This window comes from Rhea americana, unplaced genomic scaffold (genome assembly GCF_003343005.1).
Source record: "Rhea americana isolate MKP2758 unplaced genomic scaffold, rheAme1 scaffold_12, whole genome shotgun sequence".
Lineage (NCBI taxonomy): Eukaryota > Metazoa > Chordata > Aves > Rheiformes > Rheidae > Rhea > Rhea americana.
The window spans coordinates 8,975,696-8,999,133 of record NW_028185261.1 but is presented as its reverse complement, the minus strand read 5'-3'; the positions used below and the strand labels follow the sequence as shown (position 1 = coordinate 8,999,133).

At 38.4% G+C, this 23,438-nt stretch overlaps 1 protein-coding gene across 2 annotated transcripts in view; it reads left to right on the top strand.

The window, feature by feature from the left end:
* Positions 1–23,438, top strand: part of CERS6 (ceramide synthase 6) — a 131,660-nt gene that overhangs the window by 52,196 nt on the left and 56,026 nt on the right. For both annotated transcript variants that reach the window (XM_085323591.1, XM_085323581.1), the window contains exon 4: positions 17,026–17,083. In XM_085323591.1, the coding sequence (XP_085179717.1) occupies positions 17,026–17,083 (58 nt within the window). The remainder of the gene's footprint in view (positions 1–17,025; positions 17,084–23,438) is intronic.

Genomic DNA, 23,438 nt, shown 5'->3' with positions numbered 1-23,438 from the left:
CGTTTATGCACATTTTGGGGGGGAGGAGATTTTATGTATGTATATGTATCGATGTGTGTGTGTGTGTATTATATATATTTTCTATGTTGMAGTAAAGCACCAGAGAATAAACGGGTGTCAAAAGGCTTCTATTCTGAATTTTGAATAGCCTCAGGCCCTCTTAGATCTGCCACTAAAATACTGCTAAATACAATGATCTTTGAGATGCAAGCAAAAATATGTTGTAAATGGTATTACAGATCCATTTAGTTTTGATTTGTCAATACAGATTTTCAGCTGCCTCAATGTGACGCACAGTAGAGAACTACATAATATTTTGTAATCAGAAAAGAGAACAAGGGAATGAGTCTGTGAAGCAGTGCTACTAGCTCTGGGGCAAATGGCTGTTCTTTCACCTTCTGCATGCAAATACAAAGTATGTATCTGAAATGAGAAGGAACTGGACCATTATCGTAAGTGCAGCAGTTCTAGTTTTATAGTAATTACAGACAATAGATCATGTGCTTGTATATCCAGACTCTGTTGTGCCTTTCCTTTCTAATCCTCCTCAGGGAGATCCATTCTAGCAAGTGAGCCTGCATCTACACTCTGTAGAGCATCTCTAAGGGGCTGCTGGAGACCGGATTAGCTGTTTGTCCATATTATTTTGTTGTTGGAGCGTGGTGAGGTTGACTCTGGGTTGCTTTAGCTGGCATACTTGGATGTCACTGGTGCTCATGAGCACACTTTTGTTGTAGGTGGCCTAACACTATAGGTTGTCCAGCTTTTTGTTTTTGCAGATAAGTTTAAGATAAGTTGGATCTTTCCTTTGACCTTGTGGTTTCTTCCTAGGAAGCTTCTCAGGATGTTGCCTGCTTCAGGGATATGTTGAATTTGTAAATTAGCTGAATGTGTAGATATACTGGAGGCCAGGAATGCCTTCTGTTGTAGTGTGGACTAAAGAATTATTACTCATTTGGGATCTGTTTTTTCTGTTGTTGTTGTTTCCCCCCCCCTTCATCTTGCTGGTCACTGACAAGGCAACTTAATTTCCAAGTGTGTTTTTGTTTTGTTTTGTTTCTAATCTCGGGGGTGGGATTTGCCTTGCAAGTACAGTTGAGTTGCTGCTGATGCAGGTGATGCACATGTATTTAATGTGCATGTGGAGTAGATCTGGTAGTGAATATACACATGACAGTTCTTGAGGTGGTCATTCACTGTAATAATGGGGCCACTGAGCCGCTTTTCCAATTACCAATCTTAAAGAAACACATGTTCTTCTTCCCTTAAAGGAATCCTCCTACACTCTTTTCCCACAAAACAAAGACTCAAATTCAGGATTTTGAGTAAGGAAATTTGTAAGAGATTGTGGACAGGAGTTAGGATAACTCCACCTGAAAGCCAACCTTTGAATTTAGCCCAGAGACTAGACTTTTTATTTTTTAAACCAGTCTTCACAAAGGAGATAGGTTCTAGKTAATTGTTATTTAACCATGACGTAACAGCACTGTATGACAAGTGTTGTTCAACGATTACAGAACTATAAAATTTTCTTCTATTTTCTCTACTGTTTTCCACAGAGCAGGATTGGCTGTACCTCCCTAYTATGTAGTGCAAATAAGGCAGGACCTCTCCTGCTCTGCTCTGGTCTTTCCAGTAGATCCAAAGCTGATGGGGCATTCTGGCAGCCGTGTCTGGCTCTTTAAAGAGAAGAGCAGTTTTAGTAGTGATGATGTGCTATGCAACAAATCAAGCTGTTGCATAAGCCTTTATCAGAATTAAAGATAAAGACTACTTTAATGATGTTTTGGAAGGGTTTTGTTTGTCTGTTTGTTTTTTCCTTCTCTTCTGGATGTCATGTAATCAATACATACCCTTTTGTTGAAAAATAAGGGAACTTCATGTCCCGTAATACCATATAGATTTGTTTTAGATTGTTTACCATATAGATAATGTAAATTAGTGACTCTTAAATAGTCATAAAGTGCCTGTAAATCAAGAGGAGTAGTCTTGCTTGTTTTGTTTTTTAACCACATAAACCTGATGTTTGATCTAAGGTAGAAATGTTAGTGAAAGAACAACAGATAACAAAAGTGAATTCTTGGTGTTGTCAAAACTTATGAAGTTCTTCTGTTATAATTCTCGTGATGTTATCTCTAAAAATAGCAAATTYAAATTTGCAGCTTTCATTTAATTAAAAAAACCCTTATCTTTGCCTTCACAATGGCAAAAAGCTAGAAAATCAGGATGCATCTTCACTGTCTTGCTTTGTTTTGCCACAAGGAGTCTTATCCCCAATGGTCTGTGCTTCATGAATACTGATTTGCTGCTGGGCTCCCTTCCGCATGATGCTACTACTTCCTGCCAAAAGGGAATGCAGATATTATTGAAAGGATAATTCATTGAAAGGATAATTCACTCCAGGGTCTGCTCCAGACAGGTGATATGGATACAGAACTTGCCAAATGTGACTCTTCAAACTGAGACAGTCTTGCTTTCTGAGCAGGGCTAGTGCAACGACATTTCGACATAAGGCATGCAACAGATGCTTTGTGTCAGGCTATAAAGGTGCCATTCTGGCAAGTTCAATATAACCCTCTCAGTATTTGAGAAATGTTAATCTTCCTTGGAGGGAGAAGAAAAGCAGGGGGAAGTAACAGAAGATCCTATGTTTTGGAGCTATGAGTGTGTTTCCCATAGATGTAAAGGAGAGCCTGGGTACGAGCCAGGCAGGCTTCTGGCCCTGAGCACTATGGATACGATCAGTTCAACCTAGGTGGTCTCTTGCAACCTTAAACTCTGCAAGATATTTGAGGGAAGATTCACATGTCAAAGGATACAGATTTAATGATAGTGTAAGGCAGGGGGACAGTGACAGAGGTTAGCTCTTAYGTTAGTCAGGCAAAGCTGTCTTTGAAGGGAATAGAACTGTTCCTGGTAAAGTCTGTAGAGTTAGGCTGTCTGTGACTATTGAACTCCCCAGTGTTCTGTCAAGATTGGTGTGAGCAGACTAAACTCTTCCATTGTCATTTTAAAATAAAAATTCATTAAACATAACATGAAAAGTATAGTGACTGTAAATATTAAAAGGATGGTGCAGGAGATAGACAACAGAAGAAAAAGAAGGGAGAGTCACCTTAGCACAAGATAAAAACATGCAGAAATATTAACTTATATAAAGAAAATAAAGGGTGGAAACAACAATTGCCTGTCTCATAGTGCTAGAACCAGGAGATACTGTTTGAAAATGAAAAGGCCCCTATTCAAAACTGAATATTCAAAATAGTTTTTTACACCCTAAGTAATTAAACAGAAGTTGCGTGTATCTTTCATGGAAGTTATTGTCCTCCTGGGGCAATAATTCAGCAGTAATTTGTAATTAAGAGAGAGTTGTATTTACATGGACAACCAGAAAGTTCAGTATTGTGCTGACAAATAGATTATATCCATAGTTTGCTTAGAAACCAGTTGTGAAGACTAATCTTTCTCTAGCTTTATGGTATTGTATGTGCTAAAATGCAAATATGGAGGGAGGGAACAAAAGAGTCATGAAAGCAAATAGCGTTTATGGAATGAAGGATGCAGAAGGGAGTAAGCAGAGGTGCTGACAGTCAGATCCGTGAGGCYAGTTGGAGAAGGAAGGCACAGGTTTTCACTGAGATGTGGTGGGAGTTGGTATCTATGAAGTTGTTCTAGAGCAGGAAAGACATGACCTTCACAGGAGAGCAAGAAGAATTTATTGTAACCAGGTAGTAGGGATATTGAGGTGAGTCATGGAGGCCAGAAAGGTTACTCTGATTTAACTTGTGTAGCAAGAGTAAACTAAACTGTGGAAGGTAGCAAACATAATCTTGAAATTGATATCTATAGTAAGCATGTAAGGTTCTGCTATTTTATCAGTTTTAGAATTGTATAATTTACATCTCTGGGATTGATACACTCAGGAAACTTTTATTCTCTTAATAGAGTATTGCATCTAATAGTATCTCAGAGGGGGAACAGAGAGATGTGCCTGAATGCAATGCCTAAGTATAAGGTAAAAGAATGAAGAAACTGAGACTGCTGTGCCAGGAAAACTAGTGGTATGGCAACACACATGAAGTCATGAATGGTTATATCAAACTAAGACAGAAGTSCTGCTCTGTTTTGCGTCAGGGTGAGAATAGCACTAAATAGCTCTGTAAATTTCTGATTCTTTTGTCTGATATCAGAGTAGGCTGACTTGAATTCATGTTTCTCTCTAAGCTGTATATTAAGCCAGTGCAGTTTTTTCATCTAGTATAAATATTCTTTTTCATATGAAGTCATTCAGAGCTGAGTTCACTGATGGTTTCCCTGCTTAAAGAGAAAGAGGTTAAGACTGTACTTTTTGCCTTGAGTTGCATAAAATATAGAAATTTGTAGCCTGAGGCTATGGACACATGAATAAGTTAATAGTTGGCATAACAAGCTGTCCTGATTTCAAGTCATACAGTGGAACCTCTGAAAGCAATTTTAACTCTGCCCTAACACTTGCTCTCTGATGAATCTGGACAAAACATCTTGCACATATTTCCTTTCCAATTCGCAGCTTGCTCAGCACTCGCTCTTCCAAATGCACAGTCTGTGCTGTTTTACTCAGCTACTATAACGTGATTTACTGTGGATTTATGCCTCCAGTTTTGCTTATTTGAGCATCTGTATTCTCAGGATGTGGACTATTCACGTTTCTTTGGTGGCAAGGCTGGCTTAAGTAGCTGTTATATGTTCTTTTACATTTTTGTTATTTGCTTTTGGGCTGATGCTCTCTCACTGGCCTGTTGCTTAATTGCACAGGCTGTCTCAGTCTGTAGGTTAGCAGTATGGGCTAACTAGCGTTGCTGGTATATGAAGCAGTAACGGCTGCTTCCCTGACCTCGTCTGTCCTTGACCTTCACATTTGCTCTGCACTGTGCCAGACAGCTGACTATACAGCTGTTTAGCAGGGCAGCACAGGATGTTTGTTGGGGTTAAAAGTTACCTTGCATAGTAACATAGGCTGCTTTTCAGTCAAATTAATTTTCTGATGCAAGTCATAACAAGGTAGCATAAACTCCCTGAAATAGTATTGCTTGTGGCTGTATAGGGAGACATGTATGCACATGAGCAGCCAGAAGGAAAAATGGGGAAGGCGTAGATAAGACTTGCATCAAATGTGRAAGCTCAGGCTTCTGTGCAGTAGAAGGGAGAAGGAAAGAAGCTGCAGAAGCTGGGCCCATTCTGACTTGGCAAAGTGGGAGGACTTGGAAGCGGGCATGGAGTGTCATGTGGGATGCTCTCTGTGCATCTCTTCCTGCTCTCAGCTCTACACAGACATCAAATGCTTAGGTTAACAGTGGCTGAGAGGAATAATGCCTTTTCATTGAACAGCTGCTCCTATGCATATGTTCATGCCCTTTACAGAAACTTTTYGTATAATTATTTCTCAATTATGATTAGTAAAATACTGGGTCTAGTTCTACTGTTGTTACCCTGCTATCCCACTGCATTATAAAGCAGAACTATCTGCTTTATAATCTGAAGGATTATAAAGCTTTACTATCTGAAGGAGAGGAGGGTGTATAACATATGACTACTTATAACTTGCAGCTCCTTCTAACTCCGTAGTATGCTGCTAAAGAGATTCTCATTATCTCTGGACTGGTATGAAATAGACCCCAGAACTGGGCAATGTTAGGAATTTCCCCTTTAGTACCTTATTGGCTATGATCATGTGTGAATCTAGTCTATGGTCTTTGGGTTTTCTTCCTCCTCCTTCTGTCCCAGCTGGCATCAGGAAGTCTCTGTGCCCAAACATAGGATTAGGGGGAAATTTAAAATGGTGGTTAAGTGTCGGGAATCACCAGCCCTCTTCCCTAGCTGTTCTACTGGAGCCAACAGGCAGAGATGTCTATACTGTGTCCTCAGATTGTTCACCGTATTTTTAGATAATGCTGTAAGCACTTTTCATTTCACATCTTAGGAAATTCCCCTCTTCCCTCAAATTGGATTACTTAAAACTTTGAATTCCCTGCTCGTTCTGCCTTCTGTGACACATTTTTTAACACAATTAATAAATTTAAATTAACTTATCTACTGGTCTTGCAAAAATACCATCACTTAACATTGTCACTGCACATTAAACAAGGTTGTTATAAATTAACTAGAATTCCTTTCTCTTGTGGTTTGTGTTTGCTCATCATTATTTTATGTTATGGAAATTAAATAATTCTTCCCTAAGTTCTAGTTAACATGAACACTAGTTCAAAATTACAACTGCAATATAGCATTTAAAGACAACAAAGGGAAAGCTGCAGAGACTGCACTAGCTGTTTGTTTCTCAATGCACCTTGAGGTGTCTGGCTCCTGACTGTGGAAGAGGTTGACCGTCTTCCGTCAGCCTCAACTTTAAATGAAATTGCCAAACATTGCAGACAATTGGCTTGGAAGTGAAAGAACAAATAGACAGACAAGAGATTTTCTTTTCAAAAGAGCTGTAGAAGATGTGCAGCCAAGAATGCAAGGGCTCTGTTTGGGATGCTACAGACTTCAAGACAGCTTCTGATGCTTAGTAGGTGGGATTCCCAGGGCTTGAAAACAAACCCTTTAAGGTTAGGGAAGGATCGTCTGAGATTTCAGCACAAAGACTTCTCCCAGTTCAACTCTCTTGTTCTGCTTGAAGGTTTGGGTTTTTTGGTTATTTGGTTTTTTACTCACCTTTTGTTAGTGTATTTGTCTTTGATATTGATCTCTGCTGTGTAATGATTTCAGATACTGATACCTCTTGTTTCTGAATTACCATTATACTGGATTTAAAAAAATATTTTATTGCTCCTAAAATTTGGAAGGGTTATCTCTCTTAGCTGTAATTTTGTAAGAAGTAGAAGTAATAGCAAACACAGTATAAAATATTTGTTATTTATTAATAGTGAAGATTGCAATCCCTAATGGTGTTTGTAAGTTCTTTATTTCATCTGTGGTGTTGAATTCAAAAGTACAACAGTTGAGCAGAAGGGGAAGACAGCAAAAATGTTTCTTTTCCTCCATCCCCTTTGCAACATGTTCTGTGCTTTTCATAGCTTTTATGTATTCACTGAGGCTCTAATAATTTTATGAAACACATCACAAGCAAATATTTATTCTTGAAAAATCGTTGTCAGATTCAGAGTAAATTCTTATGTGAGACACATTTTTAGTTTTTCAGTGAATGCAGATATCCAAAGTTCTACTCTTTTTTAAAGAAGAGTAGAAGACAGACAAAGGTGAACAAAATCCTAATTTACAAAGATGCCTGTATTCTATTCTTGCTGTCTTCAGAGTTGTTAGCTGTTCTGCATGTTTAGAACCAGCAAATGGTGTTTGCCAACTGTATGTTAATCCACACAGATTTGGTCCTACTGGAGCTTTCCAGCGATGCCTTTTACTGCAGACTGTCCTCTTCCACAGGAGTAACAACCACACAGACTCAATAGCCCAAACGTTAGCTATCGTCCCCTGTTCTAGTCTCTGCCACAAGGAGGAAACTTGAGTATGGCTTCTTTACGGGTTGCTAGTCACAATCGAGCTGTATCAACATAGCTTGCTATCTGAAGTATAATTGCAGTAAATTTTTGTTTTAGATGCAGCATGCAATGAATTAATTAGCATGTAAATCCTTCTTCCTCTTTTCACTCTCTCATTTTATGTTGTCACACAGTTTTATACTATTTCTGAATCCCTTTTCAGTTTATAGATACACAGACTTTGTGTATCTCTTCATGGAGACACAGAATTATAGAGGAGAATTAGGTTTCACAGTGTTAAATATTTTTTCCTTACAGGCATTTGACTATATTACTTTCTGTATCACATCATGCAAGCACAGTTAGTTGCAGGCTAAGTGTTCTAGGATCATGTTCTGAAAATGGCTGAAGTTAGGACTATCAGGCAAGAAATGTTCAGTACAAGATGCTGTGGAAATTATGCTTTTAAGTATTTAATGCTATTCCTTATGCTTAGTTATTTAAGTACTTTTAAATTAATGAGTTTGATTGGATGATGTTTCCTGTTAAATTTGCTGGAGTGCTGGCTACTTAAGTTTAGTTCTCTTGCTGTTATGATGACAGCACTTCTACATGAAAGATGTTGCAAAAATTTCCTGGCCGTGTTTCTACAGTGTACTTGGAATAGTGAAGGGTAAGGTGGGTACTAATTTTATTTTATTTTATTTTTAAGAAAGAAAGTCTTTACAAGTCTGTTTCTGGTGCTGTTCCTTTTCTAAAGTTGTGATGCAGCAAGTCATGGCTAAGAGATAGGGAAAGGGGAAAATACAGAAGAGTGTGAGTAAACTCACTTCTCCAAAAGGCAGAAGGGAAAATAAAATCAAGGACAAAGCGAGGTTTGAATGAACAGTTCACAAACTTTGTTTATCCTCTTCTCTCAGCTCTGACAACACTGCTTAAAAGATGGCAAAGTTTATCATCTGAAATGAAGGTTATAGATTGTGAAGAAATGGGAGATCCTCCCCAGGGGGCTGATCTGTAATCTCATAATATCAAGGATGTGTGACTGCCATGTGCAAACTCAGTGTATGCTGCACAGTTCTAAGTATGCCACGTTGTTGGGTGGTTTCCTCAGAGAAACTGAGAAATAGCTCGTCTACCTAATCTGCTCCTGAAGAGATCAGTAGAAATAAAGAATCAACATATGGTTCAGMAGGCTGAAAACTAGTCCAAGGCAAATACATTATGCTACAGGAAAGTAACATTCAGCATAAGAAAAAATACATACATACAACTAAAGCAAGTCAGTCTTGGGAAGGTAAGTACCTCTCACAATGTTGCCTTGCTTATATACAGTGGCCATCATGGTCGCGACAGCATTGCTAGGYGAAAAGCAGATGCAGTTCGAAAGATCTAAATTTTTTGTTCCTTTAGAACTGGAAAAGAGTGGTACAGAGAGTGGCTGTTGGAGGTTGTGAGATTACAAGTGAAAAAGGAGAGCAGAGGTCCGGGTTCAAAAGACCTGTTTTCTTTGAAAAGCTTATGCAGCTTCTGTCCATAGCACGTGGTTAAGGAGGAAGCTCGTTCATCGGTCAGAGCACAGGAAAGGGTGCGTGGCAGTGATCTCTGGGTTCTCTGTGTGCGTTCCTATTTGTTTTCAGATGATTTCTCGCCCTACCTCTTTGTAGAGCAAGATTTGGTGATGCTTATAGATCACTGAGGCCTTATYAGAGGTTTATTTCATGTCGCCTTTGAAGCGATCAGAATAAAACAGTTGCATAACTGTTAAACATAGGCTACATAACCTAGAAGGAATTACTAATACACCTATTACACTGTGCATCTTTTTTGGTCTAATTATATAAACATGGTTTATTATTTATAAAATTCCATTGCTTCAAAACTTAGTACTGTATTTCTCTTTTTTTTTTTTCTGCACTACTAAATTTTGCTCTTTAGAYTTTCAGAGCTGCATTTTGAGCATACAGATTTAGGACAGTACTGGTCTCAAGTGGTGCTATAATATTAAGTATTAAATAACTGTTTCAAGCTGCAGCCAAGGGGAAAATCAGAAGGCAGCCAAATCTTAAGCCATAAAATTTAGGAGGAAAGCAATGAAGATTTCTCGATTTATTGTAGCTGCTATTTTGCACATTTTAGAATGATGAGCTGTCTATAGCTGTCTCYTTCCTCAAATGTCTTCTGCTTAACCATAGTGCAGGAATCTGTATTATATCTATCAGGCTCTGCMAAAATGCAGCAAAATATCATTAAAGAAATCTTGAGAGGCAGAAAATTGGAACAGTGAGGCTGCTGCAGTGGCAAATGCATTATTATGCTTGCAGCTCTGTATGAGACTAGTTAACAAAAAACTAAGATAAGCAAAGATTTAATGGAGGATAGTGGAGGTCTGTTCAAAGTACAGTTCCATTTCTGCCTGCTTTCTGAACCAGTGCAAAACATGCCATGGGACTGTTATACAGGCTAGCTGCATTTCTCATCTGCTCTGTTTTGGGGTTTTCAGTGATCTGAAGCACATACGGACCTGGGTCTAAGATTGAACTTGGAATAGAAATTCTTCAGGACTTATSTCTGAAAATTTAGTGTGAAAACATACATCTCTGTATTTCAAGAAGAGTGTTCCAAGTCTGCCACATGGGTTATCAAATTATCTTTACCTTGTTTTATTTTGAGCACTGCCTGGAAAAGAATTAGTGCTCTTTGATTTTCTTAATTCCTTAAAAAGCTGATGCTTCAAACAAACATGGCATTTTGTTGCTTAATCCTTGTAAACAGTGGTATAGCCTGCGAAGTATTATAGTTTGTCCACTGCGATTCCCCAAGATTTCTGTAGGGTGCAGTGTTTACTGTTTGTGCGGTAGGGCTTTGATCAAGGAAGGCAAAAAAAGAAAAATAATTTTTCAGAAGCTACTTTGCTTGCATTGATATAGCGCTAATGTGTTTGTAGTTGGGTGATAAGGGTGCTGAWACTGGTTTGAAACAAAATGATTGCCCAAAGTAGAGTGAAACATATCAAGTGAATTTTCCCATGTGAAATATGGAAGTAGAATTTTGTGCAAAGGCTATGTCTGTAAGATCAAAACTTGTGGTACAGTACAAAGGTGTTAAGTATGAATTTGTGAGACCATTAGACATTTAAGATGTTAGTAGTCCTCTTAAGTTTTTGATGAATTAAGCATTCTTTTTCTATGGTGTTTTTCTTGTATATTTTACATAGTTCATTTCCTAATTTTTTTAACCTAAAATGGGAGCTAAAATTGTTCAGTAGGCAATGTCACAGATTCCAATAATTCAAAAGTTTGCAGAGTTGCATGGTTTTGGGACCATGCTCTAAATGTCTTGGACACCTAGTAACATAATCAGCTGTTAAGAATGTGCACCTTTAGCCATGTCAGGAACAACATTAATTGCATTCAGTCCTCCTCAGTGGATTTGGAAGGGTGAAAGCTCTGAAACTGTGTTTGGAGGGTCAGAAATACGTAGCATAAAATATGGACTACTTGAAGTCATAGTAAGAATAGGGGGAATTCAGCACTGCTTCCCCTTAAAAGAAGTAGGAATTCAGTATTGTTTAAGATCAGCCTCAGAAATGTTCCTTTGAGCTCTCACAGTGCCTGTTCATAGCAGTAGAAAATCATTGCAGCAAAAACACTCCCACAATCTCTGCTAACCATTGCGATAGCAATGCTGTATGCTAGCCTGGTTCASTCAAGCAGCAGGGGGGATTTAAATGAAGGAAGAACAAACTGCATGATTGCAGTTCAAGCGCTCTGAACTTTTCTGGAGCCAGAGCAGCTTGGCTGCGTACTTCTGGAGTCTGTGTTAGACTTGGTTTAGCTTTCAGTGCGTGGTTGGCTGAGCCCAGAGGTCTGTCAGCCAGTTCAGCAAAGGGTAGCTGAAAACACCAAATCTAAAATTTTACTGTAGTAAATCTAAAATTTTACTGTAGTAAATCTAAAATTTTACTGTAGTAAATTGAAAAAGCTTAAAGGATTGGCAGTTTCCAAAGTATTGAAAGCTACTTTATTTGACAGCAGACACTGTGATGAGTCCATGGCTAATTGCTAAACATGAGTTCTTCTAGAACTGCTTAATGTTAACTATTTTGAACTGTATCATTCTTATGTTACTGTTTGTGGTAGTGATTGTAGCAAATCAATTGAGAAAGCATTTCTGTAATTAACAGCTAAAATGCTGGGAGCAAAATGGCTCTTTGTTATATTTTTAATTTCTTATTGCTTGTTTTTTCTGTTTCTTGTTTGCTTGTCAAAACCCACTGGAAGAGTTTGCACCCCTGCAAATCATTGCTGTCTACAAGCACTGGTAGCATATAAGCCGTAAGCAGTGCGTGCATTCGGAAGTGGATGTATTCTGCCTGAGTTATTGCTGGAGAGGAGGCTCTGCAGGTGTATCCACACGTGTTCTGGGGGTCACTGGCAAAGGCAGAAATGCAGAGGCTGGCTTTGGGGTGGTGGAGCTAGCTGCTGCAGTGTACAGGCTGTGTTTGTGCCATAGCACTGACATGAAGCAGGAGATGAATGTACTCTCTGGGACGTGTGTGGGGCAGCCTCGGTGGCACCTGCAGCTCAAGGTGGACATTTGTGCCCAGCAGCGGAATAAGTCAGTCTAAYACTGGGGTTACTCCTTACTGGAGTTTGCTTCTAACTATTGCTATTAACCAAAACATGTTTTTATGATTGTTCACACCTCACTTCATAATGCAATAATGTTTAAAGATTCTGCTGGCAGGAGCAAGAAGTATAGCAGTGATATGTGGTTGCTACCAGCTGCTGGGGGAGAGGCAAACACAGCGGCAGGATGCAGGCACCTGTCCATAGCATCACCAGGACCTGCGCAGCCTCGGCTTAACGGCTGCCTCACCGCAGCCCAGCAGCTTGGTGTTGCTGTTCGGTGTGAGTGCACGGACAACACAAGCTGCAACTTTCAGAGGCTGGCTGAATGACTTTAATACAGAAGAAAAGAAAGGATAAACTGCAGGGGGAGACAGATYTTGTTTCTCTCCAATCTTATATGCCATTTAATCATGCTCCACCACGTACTTATAAGCTATTTGGTGTATTTTAATTCACAATTATCAACCTAAGGCTCTTTTCCTGAGAGATTGCCTACGCTGAGCTGTCTCTACTGGACAGCAGATTCATAGGGAGGAGGGCATCTTTCTGACACAGAGAGCTGACAAATGTGTCAAGCTCTGCAGCGTGTGTGTAGAGTTGCTTTTGTTCATTGCTCAAATGATTTATTTTTGTTAGCTGAAGTTTAATTTCACACTTGTGGAACAGAAATTTGGAGTAAAATTTTAAGGCCGCAATTCAGCTGTGTGATAAAGTCAGCATGGTTGGGGATAGGCCTGAAGTCAGTGTGTGACTCTTAAGTGCTTAAGACAGGCACTTAAATAGTTTTTGCTGAATTGGGCACGACTGGGTAAATGAGATAAATTGGCAGAGGCTCTTTAGCTCTTCTGTCATCTTAATGTTCTGCATCATGCTGGAGCATCTTTAAAATTTCTTTAGTGGCTTAAAGTTGAAAAGGTTGAGAGGTTAAGAAATTCTGTCTGTGCTCTGGATCAAGAAGGCCCATGTTGAACAAGAGCGGTCAGATCTGTTGCCTCACTTGTGCAATGCTTTAGAGCATTTATTTTAACACTTTTCTTTGAAAGATTTTCTATTCTTAGAGTGTCACTTTTTAGTTTAACCCTTTTCAGTAGTGCATCGCCTCCATATTTGAAACACAACAACTAGGCTGATAAGCACCTGTGTAACCTGAAGGATGTGCCTGAGGGGCAATGTGTAAACACACTTGAGCTCACTCATGTGTAAACACACTTGAAMTCACTCATTCCAGGCTCAAGCAGACCAGACACAAACCAGTTCTAATGGGAAGCCTTGTAGGCATCTTAATGCAGGATTGACGGTAAGCTCATGAACCTTATTGAGAGCAGACAGATGGAGTCTTCCAGAATGTTTGCTCCTTGAGTGGTTTCATCCAGATTTAAATTAACCTAGGATTTTTTTTCGAGCAGTGCACTTTATTGAGTGTATCTGGGTCATTCAAATTTTGTGTGTCTATACTACAGACTGGTAGTGTTTCATGTCTGATTGCCAGAGCTAATCGTCACAAGCCAGAGCAGCTTCAGCTGTCTCCTTCTTTAATTTAAATGTGAATTGATGTAGAAGGCACCCAGAATGGGGTGCTTCACCCCGTGGCTACCACTGTGTTGTTTTAGTAGGATAGTAAATATAGCTGGCGGGAGAGGGGGCAGCAGGCAAAATATATCCTAAAACAAACCTTACCTTGCTATTCTTAGTYTATTGGGCTCTGCTACTGCTGCTTTAGAACAGTTTCTTACTTTTGGTGTTGCAGGGAACAAATGATRATGCTAACAACAGCTGTCTGCAGTGACCTGAGGAACTCTAGCATGAGCTCCTGATGCTTCAAAAGGACCTTGAACACAATCTGAGAAGGGAAATTACTGAGGGCTTATGCTGCTGAACAGGCATTTACCCTTCCTCAGGGTCTTTGACTGTTCAGACTGCTGGCAGGCTCAGGCCTTTTTCTAACCARGAACCTCTCTGATCAACTACCACTGTGTGAATTCATTTGGGAAGGAGACTTAACAGCCTTACACTTACTAAAGAGGTCTTCTCTTCTGTGGTGTCCTGTGCAGAGAGAAGGAACATTTTACCTAAGTTCCCAAAACACTATGGTGCTTTGGACAGTTGGCTGTACTGTGAGTGGACACAATTCCTACTCATAACTTTTTTTTTCCCCCACTGGCATCTCTCCATCAGTGGGCAGCAATGAGATCCAAAATAGAGGAATAACGAGATACATACTATAGAGTGTGAATGATGGATTAGATAGAGTTTTAAGACAGCTGAATGGGGAGTTTGTTTTTGGAGGACTTTTGCTGGATCCACTCAGCACAAAATGTATTTGTCTTTTATCTTCTGTCCTTGTCTGGATGATCACGAGTAAATTRCATAGCTTCACAACCTAGTTCCAGTCTATTTCTTCTCTCATCTTCCTCCTCATTTGTGCAGCATTTTCTGCTACATAGGACAGCTTCATCAGAAGAGATGGTTCTACACATACATACGTAGACACATACAGTAACTTTGTGGGTGACAAACCCTTCAAGAGTGTGTGAGAGATGTGACAGAGGGGGGAAAAATAGATTTTTCTGAAGTCTGGAGAAGTGTCCAGCCTTACTACTAGGCTACTGAGTAAAAGTGGAAGTTGAAGGGAAGTTAGCTGCTGCTCATATGCCGATAGAGCATCAATATGGTTTTAGATGATTGGCTCCCTGCAGCAAGGTAGGTAACCAGGCAGAGAATTGAGTGCTAATTCAATTCCTGGTGTGCTTTAGAGACAGTGTGATCTGTATGTGACCTTGTGCAAAGGCTTATAGGGGAATCTGCAATTAAATTACTGATAGCACATAGCTGACAGCTACAGGTAGACTCTTGTATTTCCTAGCTTTAAAGCTGAAGCTGCTGATAATAAGTGTCCCTTAATTTTTTTTTCCATTTGTTGTAAATCTATTTCGTCAGCTATAATGCCTCATAAATGTCACTCATTCTATTCTGTATATGATCTTAACTGTTGATTTAATTTAATGTAGATTTTCTAGCTCTCAGTGTACATTGATTTGTATGTAACAAGCATCTAGTTACATTGTATTTTGTCCCCCCTTAGATTTAAAAAGYTACAAGTGAAGCATCTCCAGATGTTGAGCCTGTGGCTTTTAGGTGTATATATAGTATTAATGTGCAATGTATGTGTTGTACAAAGTTACTTAACTAGTCAGAAAAGATGTATGCACTTACTGTATAAAAATATACACTTAGCTTTCTCCCAGATCCTCTTGAATTCATCCGTTTGACATTGACCTGTTGAAGTTCCAGTGCTAATTACAACAATAAACCAAATACAAGTAGTGGCAAAATAATATGGGAAATAGCTTGGACTTCTTTGCATGGGACTGAGATTCCAACCTGAGTATTCAACCAGACAGGATTTCCCTTTGGAGCCCACACAAAAAAGGCAGCTGCCTGATGCAGAGCAATGGGAAATCCTTTGTAGAGCTGCTGTTGTCAAAACTAGCAGATCAATTATGACAAAGATGCTAGGGGGCAATTCTGACTTTCCTTCATTCTGAAATTTTCTTTATCATAGTTTGATAAAACCAGAAGTTAGTTGAATAGTTTTTTGTGGATGTCATTCATCAGGAATGAGCTATTCTTTTCTACCAATATTACTAATTTCTGTAGTAGTGTACATATTTGTAGTATTTTTAAATTGTAATATTAACACTTAGATCAGCTATGGCTACCAGCCAGTTCTGAGACTTGCTTTGCCTTTTTAATGCTCAGTCCAAGTAAACTTGCTTGAGAGGGCTGGGAAAAAGAGGAAAGAAGAGAAATAGTGTATTTTACTATATACTTATATGTGTATATCATCTTTGTAGCGCTTGAACAGGTGGAGCAATTGGATAGCCTCTGGCAGGCCTGCATAATGGCTGGCAGCTTTTAACTCTAATATTTTTGCGAATCTCTAGGAATTCTCTTGTGGGGCAATCTGTAGTTTTACCATAGATCTGCAACGGTGGCAGTACCTTAGGGCACGGCTGGAATGTTAGACTGCAGAATCTGTTTTTGAATTTGCATGTTTCAGGAAAAGACTTTTAAATGTTCTGAGATGATAGCTGAAGCAAATACTGTGAACTGAGAACTGTGCAGACTGGGAAATTCCTGAATTACACTACCTAAAACTTAGCTTCTAATATATTTCAAATACTTATGAATGCCTTTGAACTCCTCTGTGGAATTCTGCATCACTCAGCAGCAAGTTGCAAATGTCCTCAACTATGTTATGAATTTTGCTTGGAAAATGTGGAATAAAGGTGATATTGGGGAGATTTTTAAAACAAGAAAACTCTTTGAGGGATTGTTTTAACTACTTGTTCTATATGAGTGAATGAAGGGCAGTGTCAGTGCTCTSACAAGTGAAGTGCTAGAATCTGCCATACAGAACTCTAGCTCCCTGTAAGTGATACTCTTCCTTACAAAAGACTATTTTTGGTGTGCAGCAATCCAACATTACCTGCTGAAAGCTTAATAAGCTTTCTTGTTATCGTCAGAGGAAGTGATGGTGACTGTCTTGGCCTCTTTTCCCTGAGGCTGGTGAACAAGTGAACTTCCCTGCAATAAGGCTGCTAATTGTCCTTTTCCCCTCTACTATCTTGATAGTTTAAGAGAGCTTAATTATCCTTAGAAATTTTTTTTTTCCTGTGATATTATACTGGAATTAGCTGTATTTTCATGGTGATAATGACAAGTGGAGGAAATAAGGCAGCTGAGCACAATGCATTATAATAAAAGCCTTAGAAAACCAGATCAAAATTTGCTTCAACTTTTGTTAATGTGACCTGAGTGTGTTGAGTTGGCAGTGTCAGAAGAAATTATGTATTACACTGCAAAGTATGTAAGTCTGGTATCCTGGAGTTAATCTATTGTACCTTTTGCAGGTGGAGATTTACATTTTACCTTTATATATTTACCTATGGAGTACGATTCCTGAAAAAGGTAGGCACTTCTATTATTGTATTATGCTTTCATATAATATAGAGCACAGACATAAAACCAATATTCATTGAGAATAAAAATTAAAATTTAATTTGCATTCATAAAATGAATTGCCTCTTGCATTGGAAGGGAATATAAATGCTCATTGATATTTAATGCAAAAAAAAATCATTGATATAGCAACATGGCTAGTTTGCTTTATTACTTTCTGTTGTAGGCTGGTAGTTAAGCTTATCAAAATATTAATCTCAATTTATAYATTGTCCTTACTTAAATGCCTCTGGCAGAAGTTGCGTTTTAATATTCAGCAGAATCTGTTAGTGTTAAAACTATTTTTTTTGCTAATTCTTTGATGTACTTCCATGGAGTTTCCTATGTGTTGCGTTTCTGGCACTTTAAAACAGAGAAGGGTATGGATGACTCTAAATGCCCTGGCCTAGGTCCATTAACCCTGGCATGGTAAGTAGTCGGCAATAACATGGATTTATGGTGCAAATGGTTTTTGCCATGTGGCTATTGTCAGGCAGTATTTATTGTAATTCTGAGATATGGAATTAGAACATGTGAAGATTTCAATGTGTTCATGTAATTTTTATCTTCTTTATTTTGGACAAAAGTTTGACACGAGGAAATGGGTTCTCAATGTTTCTGAGTTTCATAACTAAAAGTAACTATTGAAGAAAAACGCATCATTTTTACGGTCAGTGTAGCAATCCTGGAGGCTGTCTCAGGTCACCTGAGTGAACCTGGGGCCAGCAGGGCAGCTGATGTGCTTGCAGGGAGAGTGGAGGGAAGARGTTCCCAGAGCCGTCCTCAGCTGCTTGCCAGAGGTCTGCGCCGGGCCCGGTGAGATCCTGCCGTCCAAGCAGAGCTGCGCTGCCCAGAGCGCGCAACCTCTCCCCATCTCCTTCGACGCACACACGCTGTGTGCGGTTCATCCGTTAACACCCTGTATGCTCGTGATSTGTTATCTTCTGTTTTCTGCCCTTGCTTGTGCCAGTGTCTGTGGCATGAAATCTGGAAATAATTTTAATGATAGGCAGTTAGGTGAATGCTACCACTGTGCTAAACACTCCACGCTCCATGGTTGGTTGCTTTTGACTTACTAGAGTCCTGTGGCTCAGTGCAGAAAAGTCTGCTATTTGAAATCAAGTTATTCTAATTGATTTTGATAATAAGAGTGGCTGGGGTAYAGTAGAATAAGAAAGAAAAATCTATATTTTTTTTTTGACGATTTTGCCTATAATACTTCTAGTTTATAAGGCAAATACACAATACTATCTATTTTCAGCTAATCACAGAATTCTGGGAAACAGCATGATTTCTTACAAATCAGTGATTTAAATCACTTTTTTCATCATGATTCAGCCAGTAAATAGCAAAACCTGATTTAGGTAAATCAAGTTTACTTTTGTTTTGCTTTTCAACTTCAAGATGTTTTATTTTAAGAATTTTTTGCAAAGATTTGCCTTTTAATTAAATATATTGTAAAGCTGTTGAAATTTGAGAAAACTCTTTATACAAAATATTTGATRTCTTAAAAACATTTTTTGTACAAAACAAAGTGATTAATCCTTTGGGAAGGATTGGACTTGGGTGGCCATAGATCAGATCTTTTTTCAGAAGGATTAGAAAGCTAACTTCCTTTAGGAGCCTGATCCGACCTCTCTCAAGGTTTCAGAATTACTGATTTTTTTTCTTCCAGGAGCCTTTTTTTGTTTTCTTCTTTTCTTGCTCATGAGAGTAAGGGTAGGGAAGATAATTATTTTTCAGTTTTTCAGCTTTGAATTAACTGAATGAAGAAAACATTCTTGGAACTCGCTACCTAAACTGAAGCCTCAGAGTAACAATGTAGAAGCTTTCCTGTATAACACAAAGAAAGTGTCTATTGAAAAATTGTGAGTACCAGCTTTTCTAAAGACTAAAAAGAATACAGTAGATGAATGTTTCATTACAAGCCATTGTGAGCCATTTCTAAAGGCTAAGTTGACCTGTGAAGTGCAGGATGTCTTCCTCCTATTTCCGCATATTACTGCAGTTTGAAGAGGGCTGGCTCCCATAGCCTCCTTTTTTGGTGTTTTTAAATAGTGGCATAGGTAGTTCAGGCTTAACAAGAATCAGTATTGTATTTCTGATTTTAATTAAACTTTCAAAGAGTTTGATTTTTCAAGGAAATCTTTTTCATTATGTACTGTATATATTTTTTATTAATTTTTATACATTGTGAAGGAATTTCCTATCAATTTTACACTGTAGTCATTATTGCAATATTCTGCTTGTATGCTGAGGTCTTTCATGTGAGTAGAGATGTAAATTAACAGTCACAATTTTGATTGTATTTATTTACACTATCTCCCTAGTATCATAGTATAACTGCAAGAAAATATAGGCTTTTTGCTGCTAATCAGAACCAGGCTTTTTGAGGTCCACTTAGGAGGCAGATATAGGTTTGCAAGGAATAAAAGTCAGACCCCAAAATCTAGAGTGAGACACTTCTTTTAGAGCTTCATCTATAATACTTCCAGCTGCACTATAGTACCAAAGTGGCTGATCTATTTATTTTTTTTTTAATTTATCCTGTTTTTCATAATGGAAGAATTGCAAAGAAATGCTAAACCCTTCCTTAGGAAGCTAGAGAATAGAGTCAGTTGAGCGTAATAAACTCTCTTACAAATTTTAAAGATCATCCCTTCAGAAAAAGTGTTTTTTCTGGAGACAAAGTTCACTTCATACTCAGTCAGCATTGCYTTGCTGTGCTAATGGCATGCTAGAGATCTGCATCATTTCAAATAACAAGATCTCCTTAAGATCATCTTGTAGAGACCTAATCTGGAAGACTGAGAAGGAGGGAGAGCAACCCTTGGTACAATGGCAATCTAAGAGGCCCATTCCRTCAGAGAGCAACACGTGCTTGCTGACTGAGAGGGTGTGAGAAAATGTTACTGCCTCTTCCTACTTGAAGAATGAAATACGCCATCAGCATAACACCACATTTGAAATATTCATTGTGACTTTTCTTAAAACCCAAGCTAATGTTTAATACAATGAAGGAATAGATTCTTCTGAAACACATTTCACATAGTGCCAATGAGGCATAWATCAGTGGTACTTCATCTTCCGCCTTCCCTGTTTGTGGCTTATAATAATATAACTGCATCAGCTCAGTTCCAGCAAAAGGGAGGATATCTGTGGTTCCTCGTGCTCCACTAGAGCTTACAAAAAATGTCGTTAGGTCTCTGGTGACTTTGCAGAGCTGACAAGTTTATCTGGCTTTTTTGGAAGATGTACCCAAGTTTAATAAACAGTAATTAACAGATTTATCAACTCTTCAGTTCTCAAAGTGTAAATGAGAATGTCAGCATTGCGCACATGCTGACAAAAATTTATTTTTAGGATGTATTTAACTAACTGCATTAAAACTGCATCTGTTTTGCTACAGCATCTCACAAGAAGGAATGTACTTAAGGTTTCTGCTTTGATTCTCGCTTCCCTGTAGAAGCACATGAAAGCAAATAAAGCTGTCATTCAGAACAACTGTATATCTCTTAAATATGCCATGGCAAGCTTGTCTGTGTTCTGTTACTGCAGTTAATGGCTAATCTAGATAAAAGAAATACATTAATAGTAGTCCAATATTTCTGCACCCAATAAAGCAACCTGTAATTATTTGGAGTAACATGTGCGTGTGATAGGATATATCAATTCTTTTTGCCTCATATAATTGTTGAGTGCATCACTGAAGATCTAAAGACTTTCTTCTCCCTGAAAGCCATGTCTGTTTAGAGAAATGTTCTCTTGGGTTTTGTCCTTTTCTAATGAAAGCTACATTTCTGATGCATAATGCGAAGTCATAACAAAGGTCAAAACCTGACCTATGTTTTTGCAAAAATTTTCCCTTTTTCTCATGGCAGAAACAGTAAAAATGCAACTTTTGCTGTTGGTAGCTGCCTTTTTTTCAGGCAGCAGGTGTCTTTAACTGCAGGATGCAGATTAATAGTTAATATCTCTTATAAATATTTGCAATATAACTGAATTGAATGCCCCTTGCATTAACTTTCAGTTACAGTGAAGTGAGAGAATTAAGTGCTTCKGTCTTCTGTAGGGGAGTAAAGCAGGCAGGGCAGGTACTTTATTACTCACAAATAGGCCACATACAAAGGGAGGGCTTACAGCCTTCCAGTTACTCAGCCACCTGTTGAATCATACCTACAAAATGTCTCTTCACAGATATGCCTGAGAGACTAGCACACTCCACTAAAAAAATTAATGTTTATTGTTTATTACTGTTTAATTATCATATTAGACGTTCCTCCCTTTCCCAGCTCCTGCAGACCTGCAGCCTTTCCTTTTAGTCTCCTTCACATCAAAATAACAAGTAAATGAATACTGTGCAGCTGCAAGGCTTTAAGTTTATTAGGGGTTTTGCTGTTCCTGTCTGTCACTAGAGAAGTAATTAATGACATTTTAATGTCAGAGCCTCTTGAAGATGAAATTTTTCTGATTTTTTTAAAATAACAAATGTTCTGCAAAAAAATTTTGCTTCTGCTTAATGTCCTCTTACACTTCGAATTTTAGCTGTCTTACAGTATTACCAAATGATAGAATAGTGACATCCAAGTAATACAGTGCCATGAGAGTTTCTGCTTCCTAAAGATGCTTTCTTTGCTGAAGTCTTCAAAATCAGAGCTTTCTATGTTATGAAAGTGAAGAGTTAACTTTCCAGGTAATGAGTATATAGCAAGGGTTAAGAAGTTAGTGAGGTTTATCGTCCCCTCCCCTTTTTCGCTAGAAACRTACTCTGCTCCCACGCTAAACCCGGGTCTCCACTGAGCTCAGGGGTATAGAACTGTCCGTCCTGTTCTTCCGTCTTGTGGCTAATGTACTGAATTAGATGAACTACATCACTGTAATTACCACTGGAAGTTACCTCTGTCATTTGTATGATACTTTATAAGAAGAGGAGATCAGTGTAAGTATAGTTCAGAGTTCTAGCCAGTTCACTTCCTCCATCAAATGTTACCATTTTCCAGAGGAGATTTGATAACAAAAATTATCCTAGGTAAGGAAATGGATTGAGACAGCAATTTTCAGAGAGAAAGTGAAGCTTTCTTTCATTACTCATGGCCCGCTCCATTACGTACCATTAGCCATGGCAGGTTTAAATGATTTGGGGCTAAGGCTGGAGTGGCCAAACACAAAAAACTTTTAATCCAAAATATTCGCCTTCCCTTCTATGCCTCACTTCCGCTGTCCTTGGCACAATGTGATGATTCCATCTCAGTTTTCAAGCTTTAGAAAGAAATGTTTATCAAACAGCTACGTTTTGACAATATAGGCTGAAGCCAGTCCTTTCACCTAGTTGCTTCCATGGCTCATCTARAGTGAAGCCTGTTAAAATTGCTATGTATTTCTTTTAAAAGATCTTGAGATTCTTGCCACAGAGTAAATGTCTACTTTGATTACTTTTTGAAATTTTGACTATTTGACACATTTTTCATAACTTGTATGCATGAAACCACAGTGTGAGGTTTGCTTGTATTTTTACTTTTTTTTTTCTTTTTAACTCTTTTCCATGTTTGTCCTTTATAATTTAAGTGGTGAAATAAGGTACCAACATGATGTTTAGTATTATGGATAGTAGAGAACATAGACGCTTAGAATATGTGAGGTTTTTTTCTTACAAGATCTATTTTTACTTCCTCATTAGCTAATAGTGAAGGCAATGATAAATTGTCTACTACAACACCAGTGTTCTCCATGAGTTGTACCCACGGAAGCCATAGTTGTATTGAAAAAAATTTTCACCTTTGTAGATGATTCATGACAAGATAGTGCTAGATACTGACTTATAAGAGCTATGACCACATTTATCTGTGATGTGACTCTTATACAAGATATTTGGCTTCAAATGTCATCATCAGTGTGAAGTATGATTGTGAAATAATGATAAACCCTTAGGTCTTCATAGAGTACTTCAGCATAGTACTCTGCATGCCCAGAAGACTGCTAGGGTAATAAATGTATTGCAGCATTCTTYATACCTTTATAAATCACTAAAATTTGAAGTATAAAAGAAGATAAGTAATTTTATTTCCACTCTGATCTTGTATATGCAGATTTTTCCCTTTTTTGACTGCAGCTGAGTCTTTTTTTTTTCAGCTTGTTTTGACAGTTTGTTCAGTTTRCATGTCTACTAAACATTCCTTTGCAGAACATCACACCAGTAATGATGCCAAGAAAACATTAAGTTACAGTGACATGAAACTAACTGTTTTCACAGAATCAGTAAGGTTGGAAGGGACCTCTGGAAATCATCTGGTCTAACCTCCCAACGATTTCTTGGTGCTGGTTCCAC